Source organism: Trichechus manatus, unplaced genomic scaffold (assembly GCF_000243295.1).
Source record: "Trichechus manatus latirostris isolate Lorelei unplaced genomic scaffold, TriManLat1.0 scaffold00170, whole genome shotgun sequence".
Taxonomy (NCBI): Eukaryota; Metazoa; Chordata; class Mammalia; order Sirenia; family Trichechidae; genus Trichechus; species Trichechus manatus.
In genome coordinates this window covers 1,380,412-1,393,093 of record NW_004444106.1, presented here as the reverse complement: position 1 = coordinate 1,393,093, position 12,682 = coordinate 1,380,412, and the positions used below count along the sequence as shown (strand labels likewise).

Sequence of the window (12,682 nt, the reverse complement as noted above, 5' to 3'; positions counted from 1 at the left end):
ATAACAGAAATACCACAAGTGAGCGGCTTTAACAAGTAGAAATTTATTTTCTCGCTGTTTAGGAGGCTAGGAGTCCGAATTCAGGGTGCTGGCTCTAAGAGAAGGCTTTCTTTCTCTGTTGGCTCTGGGGGAAGGTCCTTGTCTCTTGTCCTTGGCTCCTTGATGATCTTCATGTGGCATGGCATCTATCTTCCCCATCTCTTCTTGCTTTTCTGTCCTAATCTGCTCTTTTTATATCTCAAAGCGATTGGCTTAAAACACACCCTACACTGATAATGGCCTCTTAACATAACAAAACCTATTCCCAAATGGGATTACAGCCACAGGTATAGGGCTCAAGATTTACAACACATATTTCTGAGGGGACAGAATTCAATCCATAACACCAGTCAACCCATAAACTCATGAGCAACAATAAAAGGGCCGCTGGGGTGGTTTGTTAGGCAGCAATACAGAGCAGAAACATATGGCTGGTCGAGGTCACCAACGCCTGTGCTCTTCCCATTTCTAAAGCTTGTTCTTGGGCCTCTCCACCAGCAGGTACTGTCTGAATACCTTAACATGCATCCCTCCAGCTGCTGCCACTTCCTGGGCCCAGGAACATACGTGATTTTCAAGGAAGGCAATTAGGACCACCAGACTAAACTGTTTCTACTCCTTCCTCTCAGATGTTACGGTCCTTTGCTCCACACCCTGTCTATGAAGAATTTGTAGCAAAATGTCTTGTGGTTAGTTTTTATATCGAATGAATAGCAGTTGCTTTTGTCGTCCCTTCTTTTAGTCATAGCACCGAGGTTTTCCTTTAGGGAACTACCCTTCTCACTCTTCTCAGTCCACAGGGTTTGGGTGGATCTGAGTTGGTGGGTTTTCCAGGGCTGCCTGATTTCAAACATTTTCTTGGGCAATGAGAGCACTATACCTTTATGGTCATGGAGGCTGGTTCATGAAAGAGCTGGTTGAGGAATTCTTTCTGGAACTATTAGAAAAGGAACACCCTCTTTCCCCTGGGGTTGCAGGTAGAAGGAAGCCTAGAGTCACTGGGAGCCATCTTTGGGCCACAAGCAAAGCACCTGTCTAGAGCTGTGGTTCTCAAAGTATGGTTCCTGGACCAGTAACATCACCACCTGGGAACTTGTTAGGAATGAAAATGCTTAGGTTCTACCCAAAACGTGCTGAGTCAGAAACTCTGGGGGTGGGAATTAGCAATCTGTGTTTTAATTGGCCTTGCAAGTAATTCTGATGCACATTCACAAGTTTGAGAACCACTGGACTGGAGGAAAGTGGAGCTAAGGGATGAAGAAACAACTTCCTGATGATATCATCTGAGCACCTGGATCCTGCTATGCCTGAGGTCCATCTACAGTCTGAGACTTTTCAGTTCTGGGAGCAAGATATTTTCCTTGTTGCTTAAGTCAATTTGGTTTTCTTTCACTTGCTATTAATGAACGCTGACTAATGTTACAAGACTCTGGACTTTGGCAGATGGTCTTTCTGCTGCGGGTTTCTCCTGACAGAAATGCTAACTACAGGGCTCAGGGTTCTCTAAGTCAGGCATGCTCAGGGGTGTTACTTTACTTCTATGGTTGGCAGCTTGTCTGGGAAAAGTGGTTCAGATATATCACTTCCCTAGAGCACTCTGACAACTTGGACAGTAAACTTTCTGCATTAAAGACTAATTGTTCTCTCACACCCAGGAAGACAACAGGTCTCTGGAAGGAGGTTATATTCATTTCTTGGAAGGCTCACGGAAAGAGACTGGAACAATACAGAACATGAGGACCTTTCATTAGAACTAGAGACAATTACAGTGATAGCAAGGAACTAAGCTATCACGGACTTGCATCATATGCACATTTAACTGACACAGATTCAATTTTATGGGCTTGGCAAAAGAAAAAGGGGCAGGGGGAGAAATAACTCTTAAAGAGTGCAGACAATAGGTTACGTTTCTGCTAATGGCACACTAGCTAATTCAGATCAACCCATCCCCAGAGCAGGTCCCTAGAAAGCCTTGGCCAAATGTTATAAAAATCCGCTTGAAAAAGAAATCTGTTTGAAAGCATGGAGAGATAACCGGGCTAGGAAGAATTAGTGGGACAAGAGCAAGGAGGAGAAGGAAAGCCAGGGAGGTACACCCAGCATCTCCCCTCAAGGCGCTGCTGGTTCTGATGAGGGCGGATGCAGGGCTGGGAAGCTGAGCAGAGCTGTGACAGACTCAGGGGCTACAGTCTGAGAGTCAGGATGATTTAGAAATCGGCCAGGAGTGAAGGGCACAGAAAGGTTAACAATGTGGATAAATCCAAATTACTACTGACTATAAAATAATTATAATAGTGCCTAGCAGGGTTTAAAATCTAGAGAGAATTAAAATGCATGACAATAATAGCATTTCAGTTGGGAGGGAAGTAAATATAGTTACGGAGTTGTAAGATCTTTCCATTGAATGAGAAGTGGTAAGCTTGCTAATTTAAAGTAGACTCTAATAAGTCAAGAATACATGTTGTAATCTCTGCTAATGACAAAAAGAATAATAATAGAATGTATAACTAACAAGCTAATAGAGAGGAAAAAAGGAATAATACAAAGTAATCAGTTCAAAAGAGGGCAAGAAAGGAGAGAAAGAGGAACATAAAACAGGAGGAACAAATAAAAAGCAAACAATAAGATGGCAGATTTAAACTCAAATATATCAGCAATTACATTAAATGTAAATGGACTAAATGCTGTCATTAAAACACATAGATGGTTAAAGGATAAAAATAAAAACCAATTACATGCTGCTTATAAGAGACAAATCTTAATACAAGGATGCAGGAGTTTGAAAGTAAAAGGATGAAAAAAGATATACCATGTAAACACTAACCAAAAGAAAGCTAGTACAGCTCTGTGTCGAACAAAGTAGACTTTAAGGCAAAATGCATTACTAAAGAAAAAGCATTACTAGAGAGACTAACAATGATAAAAGTTTCAATTCACTAGGAAGATATAAAAAGTCTAATTTTGTATGTACCAAAAAAGCCTCAATAGATAATAAACTAAAGCATGCAGGCAAGTCTACCCTCTGGAATTGCCTGGAGGAGGGCAAGGTGGTTTGCGACTCCACTGTCCTCTCAGGAAGCCTAGGGTCCCTTGGGCCTCTTGTGGTGTGAACATCTCAGTTCCCTCAGCTTAATGCCAGTGTTTAAACACACAATTTCCCCCCACAACCCAGGCCGTAAACAAAGCCAACTACTTCACTGAGGGCTTGACCAAGAAGAGGTAATTTTTCCCACACTGGAGGAGAGACGAACTCTCTCGGGCTTGCTGACAGGTTGTCCAGATAAAGCCCTATATACTGCACTCAATCGGCCATTTGAGGGATTTCCAAGGGTAGCTTTGACCACCTGCACTTTTTGCTACCTTTAGAGCCCAATCTCTTGTGTGAGACGCAGCTCCACTGTAACACCACTTCAACGTGAGGGTGGTGATAATGCCGTGGCTTTCGACTTTCCTCTTAGCCCAGAACCCTTTCTTCAAATTTGACTTATTCATGAGCCAAGTATATTTAACAGATAAAGGCTGAGTTCCAAACCTGTTCAAAAAGAGAATTCCACTACCTCAAACAGTATCCTCTTTAAGAGAAGCCGCAAGACAAATTACTCTAAGAACCAAGTTCAAGAAACAGAAGTTAATTGGATTTTAATCAGATGAACAAGTAACATGTGTTCTTTTAATTGAATGCATGCTTCCTTGCTGTGCTGGCCAGGAAGCTCAGAGCCACCGCTGTGTCCACCTTAGGTGTTCATCTGTTCATCCCGGTGTTTCTTTTCTTTCTCCTCTGGTTTTCCCTTCCCTCTCATTTTCTCACGGATTTTCTACGTCTTACATGATAGACTGTATGTGATTTGTTAGACCATGTCAGAACATTTTTAGAGAAAGGCAAATTGTAAATTAAGTCTACTTCTGAAAGCGCTGTACACGAGGACACACAAGATGATTTCAGTTGATACATGGGTTAACTTTTGAAAATATTAATAGTTAATACTTATTTTAATGAACATTAAAAAAAATACAACAAACGATTCAAACTTGTGAATTTGAGGGATGTTATTACTTAGGACTAGGTTGATGTAGATATGTATGAAGCAAATGATAGGTGAGTTGGCACATGAGGTGCCATACAGTGGAGTAGCTCAGAACAGAGAGTCTAGAGCCCATGTTTTCAAATATTGGCTCTACCCCTAACTAGCTGTATGAACTTAGACAGGTTCCTTAGACTCTCTGTGTCTCAGTTTCCTCTGTACAATGGTGTCAATAGTAGCAGTACCTACCACACTGGGTTGTTCAGATGATTAAATGCAAGATTACATATGTGATGCTAAAACACAGCCTGAGTGCTAGTTCGGTGCTTTGTGTTAGCTCTTAACTTTATTACTTGGATATGTAAAAAGTAGTGAGGGTGGCACATCTGTGGGAGAGGGACGCCCTGATGAACTCAGCAGGATGGCTGGGAAGGGGGCATGACCACCCTGTGCCGCTGTCGTCCTACCCAGGGCTCCGGGGGTGGGGGTGGGAGGGCATTGTGCTCAGTGGCACACTACCCTGGTTCATTTTTTTTTTTTTAAACAACTTCTTTTGGAGGAACTTTCTGAAAAGCCATTTTCTTATTTTCACTAGAGTGAAGACAACACTAGCAGTACAAACTGATGCTTGTCAACTTGAGTGGCAGTCAGTGGAGCTAACCCAGGAGGCGTGGAAGAAACGAGGTCCTGCAGGATCGCCACCCACATTCTCCACCAAGAGCTGACCAGGGCCTGCATCTTGTCCCATGGTCCCTTCTCTTCTCTCGCTCCTTCCCAGCTTCTCAAGGAAACCTCATCTGACCAAAGCTGACAGGTCCAAACTCCCGTTTCTCTGACATCTTACGTGTTATATCTTACGTGTCACTCCTATAGACTATCTCTCCATACCTATTTACAAATGCAAAACCTCTTTAACCCTACCAGCTGCAATGACCTTGGCACTTAGGTTTGACAGTGACCCCCTTCCCACCTTTACTTTCCTCAGGCCCCAAGCAGGCCTCTTATCAGGCTCTGGGTTTTACTGAGAAGTCCCCAGGAACCAGCAGTCCTAAATCTGCCCCAGTGGATTCTGGCTCCTCGAGGTAGGAGGTAAGCAATCTCCCTACCTGCAGGCTCTGTCTGGCTGCAGTTCCGAGCTCTCCCCCTGCTGAGGCAGGACACAGCTGAGAGGTGTCGGCCCTCCGGCTGGGGACCCAGCACTGTGCAGCATGTCTAGACACAGATGCCAGCTCTGGGGACCCAGGTTGTCCTGAGTCTCCTTTCCCAGTGACGCAGACTCAGAACCGGCCCCATCCAGGTGAGCCTCCTGGGGCTCCACATCACTGTCGAGTCCCAGATCTCCTGCCCCAACACTGCAGGGCCCCCAGTGCCCAGGTTCTTACCCTAGGTTGTACAGGACAAAAAGTCACGACTAGCCTTATACCTACCTCCCCTTCCCGACCCTGCAACCGAATCCTCAGCAACCCAAATAGCTCTGCCTCCAGAACTGCCTGGAAGCCATCCACTGGCAACACTCAGAGACTGACCATCACCCTCTCCATCCAGAATGACTGCAGTGGCCTTTTCCCTGGTCACCCCGCATCCACCCGGCCCCCGACAGGACATGCACCACACAGTAGCCAGAGGGATCTTGTTAAAATGTAAATCAAGTCATGACAGCCCTGCTGCAAAGCTTCAGAGGCTCTCCAGCACTGAGTTTCTCTGCTGGTCTTATGTGCTCTAGCCCCTGTCCACCTCTGTGACCTCATCTCAGCTGCCTTACCTGTCTCATTTCCCTCTCCCCTACGTGGGAGCACCTTTCAAGCAAATTACTTGCCCTCAAATCCTTATCTCAGAGTCTGCTTCTAGGGGAATCCAAACCAAGATAATACTGACATAGCACAGAGTAAATGCTCAATAAACAGTAATTATTACTGTCATTATTTCCTGCTGGATCTCTACTTCCTCTCCCTCCCTCCCTGGGCCCTGAGCTGCTGGGACAAGAGCTTTAAGCCTCAGACCTGAGGCTTGGGGTAGGATGGGCCCCTCTGTTTTGGGGTAGGGATGCTGGTTCCCACCACCAGGCCCCTCAGCCATGCCAACAGAAAACAATCCCTCCAGTTCCCCAGTTAACAAGGATGGAGTGCCTAACAGCGGGTCAATGCCCTGGTTCAGACCAATGCTTTTGTCATTTACAAGACTGGTTGGGACAGGACTGGCTTACAGCCAGGACAAACTCTTGGGACAACACGAGGATGCCTTGAACTCTTTGAGGTCTCTAGGGTCACAGATGACCAGGAACCAGGTGGCCTCCACAGAGCCACTCCAGCCACTGGTTTCAAACCCAAGCATCAGGATGAGACAATACACCTGCAGCCTCATGCGCATGTAATTTCCTGGTTAAGGGAACAGTAGTGGAGTCACTCCACCAGGGCTGAGTCCTCTATCTGCCACTTGCCAGCTGAGTGAATTGCCTGCTCTGTGCCTCAGTTCCTCATCTGTGAAATGGGTACAATTGCAGAGCCTACCTTAAAGGCTGGCTATAAGGATGATATGAAAAGATATAAGTAGAAGCTTACATTGGTGGCTGGTTCAATACACATAACTTCTCATATCATTAGAAGACAGGGATATTGACTATTCACCATAAACTCTTTCGTACCTTTAGAATTTTGTATCATTTGCATGTATTATTACCCAAATAAATTAAGCAAATTAATTTTAAGTAAAGACAAAAATAAAAGTAATTTTCAAGTATAACCACATTATTTGTTGTAGAACCAGAAAGTGGCTAAAAGTCAGCTCAGCCCTCAGTGGGGTGGGTACTGAAGTGAGGACTCCTCCATCATAACCTCCCACTGAGGTGACCCCACCCAGCCCTGCTCAGGGGCACCCGGAACTTACTGGAGCAGGGCCTCTCCTGGTCTGGGAGTATGGCTGGGGGCTGGTGATTCAGGGTTGGCTCAGGTTTGCTGGGAATGAAAACTTCACCATCGTCCTTCCGTTTAGCAGACAAATGCCTTTCCATTTTATTACCTGTAGGAAAACAATGTTTATATGTCAAGACCCTGAACACAAGCAGAGCTGGGACATTCTGCTCAGGAGTTTGTTTATTTGTTCATTCACTTATTCATTCAACAAATATTTATTGGACCCCCTACTCTGTGCCAGGCTCCATGCTAGTTTGGCCAAACAAAACAAGTTTGCTGAGAGTCATTGTGTGCTAAACACAATACTTTTTGGAAAATAAATGAAATATTCCAGGATGCACCGGTTTTCTAATTCTAACACTTCTAAATAGGGACAAGTCTTACAACTGATGGCCTGTCAGGTCTAACTGGCAGCATTTCTTCTTTCCTCATGGTACATAAAATGATTATGTAACCAAGGCCATCTTTGAGTCATAGAGCCCCTGTGCCTGGGGTCCTCCTGGGCTGGGAAGGAAGAAACCCAGGAACTGTCAACCTAAAGTGCAATGGAAAGTGAATCCCAGCTTAGAAGATCCTGGGGGCTCGTGGTGTCCCAAAGGAAGGGGCGCCCTGGAATTAGGGATTCTTGGGAGCTCAGCGTTAATGTCCAGGACATGTGTGCTGTCTGTCTGACTTGCACTAACCTCTCTGCCACCCCTCTTGGCTTTGTGAAGGACTCAAGTTTCTCTACCACTTTCTGAAGTACTTGCTCCCAGGCTGGCCTGACACCCGGGGCCCAAGGGCAAACTATGATATGAGAGAGGAATGACTATGTCCAATGGGACAAGACAAAGAATGGAGGGGGTAGATGACCAGGAGATTGGCTACCCAGGTGCTGAAAATGATGCTGAGGATGGTGAGAGCAAGAGCCAACCTGTATTTGGTTCAGCCTCCTGTGTGCCCAGCACTGTGCTGCGTCCTGGGCACAGACTGGCTCATTTACTCCCTTAGCTATCCTAGGAGGTAGATACATACTCCAAGGTCGTAGGCAGAACAATGGCCCCCTCAAAGATGTCATGTCCTAATCTCTGAAACCTGTGAATATACTAGGTTACAAGGCAAAGGAGGATTAACATTGCTAAACAACTGACCTTAAAATAAGGAGATTATCCTGGGTTACCTGAGTGGGCCCAATGTAATCACAAGGGCCCTTAAAAATAGAACAGGGAGGCAGAAGAAGAATGTGGAAAGTGTAGTTATGAAAAAACGATCAGAGAGATGGAGCATTGCTGGCATCGAGGATGAAGGATGGAGCCACAAGCCAGCGAATGTGGGCAGCCTCAAGAAGCTGGAAAAGGTAAGGAAACGGATTCTCCCCTACAGCCTCCTGAGGAACAGGTCCCCCTAAAGGAATGGAGCCCTGCTGACACCTTGATTTTAGCCCAGTGAGACCCACATCAGACTTCTGACCTCCAGAATCATGAGACAAAAAATACGCATTGTATTAAGTCACCAAGTTTGTAGTAATTTGTTACATAAGCAATAGAAAGTGAGTACATCCTATTACAGGGGAAGGCTCTGAGGTTCAAGTCACTTGTCCAAGGTCACAGAGCTAGGAAGTGATGGACAGGATTTGACCAGGCCTGCCTGGCTCAGAGCCCTGCCTTTACCCACATCATTCCCTGTCTACACCGACTGCCTCCTCTCCATAAACTAGCCCTTCAGAAACTTCTGACAAAGAGGTCTGCCTTAGCCATCAAAAGTCTATGTGAAGTACATATAGAAACTGTTGAATTGGTGTATGTTTTGCTGTGCATAGTCTCAACAACAACAAAATAAATTTTAAAAAAATTTTAAATCTACATAAAGATATTTTCTAGGGCACCACAGGACCCAGACTCTTGGTACAATCCAAGAACCCTCAGATCTGCATGGAAAGTGGCCTGAGATCACCGCTGGCCCCATCTTACACCACACACCCCCTTGCTCACTCAGCTCCAGCCCCACTGACCCTTTTTCTGTCCTTGGACATTCCAAGCTCTTTCTCTCTTTAAGCCCCTTGTGCTCGCTGTGCCCTCTGCCTGGAATGCTGTTCCCATGGCTGGTTTCTCCTCATCATGCCTGTCCCAGCTCAAACGCCACCTCCTCTGAGAAGGCTTCTCTGACTACTCCAGTTAAAATGGCCCCAACCCCCAGTCCCCACACTGCAGTGTTCTGTTTTATAATCTTCACAACTCTTAAGAGGGTGCCATTCTCTCCTCCTCCCTGAGTCCTAACCTGACCCAGGATCCCGGCTCTTCTTTTTCCAGATAATGGAAAAACGACTTCTGCCTTTCTTTGTGCCCCCCACTCACAAAGAGGACATATCGGACTGGAGAGAGTAGGGGGGTAAGAATCAATCAAGGTTCAGCCCAGGCAGGGTTGCCGTGAGGGTACACAGCCCCTTGCCACCATGCTGCCAGCACTGGGCCTGGCTCTGTCAACATCTAGGGGGCTGTCTACTTCAGAGAGGCAGTACTGGAGGGCTACCAACTCAGCTCTTATTAGTTGTAAAGGTGATAATCTGCTCTCCTTCTATCAGAGTCACACATTCATCTCTCATTTACTTCACAATTTAGGAGGGGAGGGTTACTTTTTGGCTCCCCAAAGCCTAACTATTGCTTTCTACCTCTGCCTGGTTTATTTACTTAGCCTGCTGGTTAAGAGCTCTTCTGGGTTCTGACTCCCAGGATTTCAATCCCAGCTCTGCCTCCTCCTAGCTGTGTGACCTTGGACAAGTTACTTGATCTCTCTGTGCCTCAATTTCCCCATCAGTAAAACAAAGGCAATGACAATTCTTCCCTTGGGGTTACAGTGAAGATTAAATGAGGGACTATGTGTAAAGCTCTTCGAATAGTACTTGGGACATGTCAATAAAAACCCAATAAATGTTGGCCATTGTTCTTATTTATATGTTTACATGCTTAGTGTCTGTTTTCCCTGGTGGAATGTGAGTGCCATAGGAGAAGGGACTGGGCCTGTCTTGTTCCTCTCTGAGTCTCCTGCGCTAGCACAACACCTGGGACATGATATGTGCCCACTGAATGAATGAATGAATGTTCCAGAACCAAACACATCTTTTTAGGTGACTGCTGACTGCTCTTGAGTAAATGCTCAGGATTAGTTTGGAACTTCAATCCAGGGAGACCTTACAACAGGCCCCTGGACCTCCAGCATGCTCCCCTCAGTGACAGCCTGCCTCCTGCTGCAGATCGAAGGGAACACAGCAGCGTGGCCGCAGGAGGCATGCACCAACGCATCTCTGTGTTCGCTCTCCACAGCCCCTGCCCACGGCAGACATCACAGTGACACACGGGGCCCACCAGCAGGCTAACTGCTAAAAAACGTAAAACATCAAGAAACTGAAGTTCTCTCTTTTCACTTTATGCCCTGGTATCAGTCTCAAACTGCATCCGGCGTCAAATTGCTCTCCTTCTGTGGTCTGGTCCTTCGCACCCAGAAATGATGGTAGTGTCTGCTGTTACCAGGGTGGAGGCTTGGTCAACCTCCTCACAGCCCTCACTCCCCACCCCCACCCCTTAGAGAAAACATAATCCACTGAAATGATGTGTTCCCAGTACGTCTCACACAGAAAGAAAAGAAAAATCTCCACTGGTGGCTTGGATGAAGGCAATTCTGCCTCTGTATGTGGAAAAGCTACCTAAAAATGGTACAGCACAAAGAAAGGAGGGGAGGAAAGGGGAAGGGAGAGGAGGGGAACCCCAATGGGAAATTTTTCCTCCCTAAATGTCCCAGGTCTGACTCTTGAACCCAGACTGGGTCATGTGCCAGCACCAAATAATCATTGTGACTCTGACTAGCCAGGCCCAGCCAACGGTCAAACCACACAGACCAACAGTGCAGCAAAGGTTTTTCCAAAGGAGAATCAAGGTGTGGTTATCTGAAGTCGGGGGAAGGATGCTGGGTGGGCAGGAACGAACCCTGAGGACAGAGTCTGGTCTAATAAAAAAAAAACCAAACACATTGCTGTTGAGTCAATTCTGACTCACAGCGACCCTACAGGACAAAGGAGAACTGCACCATAGAGTTTCCAAGGAGTGGCTGGTGGATTCAAACTGTCAATCTTTTGGTTAGCAGCCAAGCTCTTAACCACTGCACCACCAGGGCTCTGAGTCTGGTCCACATCTCCCAAAAGATATCTACATCCTGATCCCTGGAACCTGAGAATAGGTGACTCTGCCAGCTGGGCATGAAATCAGAGCCACAGCCCTGGGCTCTTCAGTTATCTGAGCCAATGACTAGAACCTTTTGCCTAAGCCACTTTGCACTAGGCATCTGCCTCTTGGAGTCAACAGAGACCTGACCAACATACCTCCCTGGCCTATGAGACTACTCTATCCAGAGCTGAATTCACAATACTGCCGGAAGTTTAAGTCCCACTATTAGATCCAGAGACACCAAAGGCAAAAAAAAAATCACGTAAGACAGAGCTCACTTTTGGAAGTTGTGTTAAATCCCAGCACCACCAGGGTGTCTAGGCCCTGGGAAGGGCATCCTTCTGTCTCCTGGTCCTTGCAAAGGTCCTTCTGCACTGAGTCACCACTTGAAAGAAGGGGGTCATCTCTGGGATGGTCCACCAGCGCCTGGCCCTCAGGTTCGGGCTCAGAGAGTACATCCTCTTCAATGGAGTCATACTCATCACCGGAACAATCCTTTTGCTTCCTTTGTAGATTTACGCTAAGCTCCAGGCTTTTTCTCAGCTCCTGCCAAAAGCCAAGCAGAAAGTTGAAAAATAAAATACGGTACTTTTAGAAAAACTCATGTGAAAATACATCATTAGCACCAAAGAACTATTCCCGCCAAACTAACATTCACCAAACATCATCTCAACCCATGTGTTGTCATTGCTTTGAAGCTGGGGCAACAAAGGGCAGCAACTAATGAGCACCTCTCTGCACTGAGCAGTATTTATAGGATTAACTCTGCTGTTCCTATACCTGGGATGTCACTAAGAGTATGTGTGTGTAACAAATGATATGGTTTGGGGCTTGTTAAAACAGATTGTGGGCCCCATCCCCAGAGTTTCTGATTCAGTAGGTCTGGGATGGGGCCCAATAATTTGCATTTCTGACAAGGTAATGCTGCTGGTCCAGGGACCATACACTTTGAATATGAAATCCTGAAGGCTTCCAAATCATCCTGAAATTCCAGATGGCAAAATATCCAACAGTTTTTTTGGGGGGTGGGGTGGGGGGAGAAGTCCCATGCATTGTAAGATGTTTAACAGCATCTAAATGCTATAAAACATTTAGCACTTAACTATAACTGCTTGATAATTTTCTCATATGTGTCCCTTTTGTCTCCATGAGGCTGTAGATTCTTTAAGGTCAAGCATTAAGATCTATACTTATAGAGTGACCAGAAAATGTATCACCCAAACCAGGATGCTTCTGAAACGGAAAAAAGGCACTACTACATTCACACGGCGTCAAAAAGTGTGGACTGGAACTGTGTGGGCAAACCGGGATGCCGGGTCAGCCTAGCTATATGTCTTAGTCATCTAGTGCTGCTGTAACAGAAATACCACAAGTGGATGGTTTTAACGAAGAGAAGTTTATTTCCTCATAGTCAAAGTAGGCTAAAAATCCAAATTCAGGGCATCAGCTCCAGGGGAAGGCTTCTTCTCTCTGTCGGCCTTCTTCTCTTCAGTGTTCCCCCAGACTAGGAGCTTCT

At 46.0% G+C, this 12,682-nt stretch overlaps 1 protein-coding gene across 1 annotated transcript in view; it reads right to left on the bottom strand.

The window, feature by feature from the left end:
• Nucleotides 1-12,682, bottom strand: part of KATNIP (katanin interacting protein) — a 196,359-nt gene that overhangs the window by 80,904 nt on the left and 102,773 nt on the right. The window contains exons 7-8 of the mRNA XM_023741008.1: nt 11,445-11,712; nt 6,945-7,076 (exon numbers count right to left, since the gene is read on the bottom strand). Coding sequence (XP_023596776.1) covers nt 6,945-7,076; nt 11,445-11,712 — 400 coding nt within the window. The remainder of the gene's footprint in view (nt 1-6,944; nt 7,077-11,444; nt 11,713-12,682) is intronic.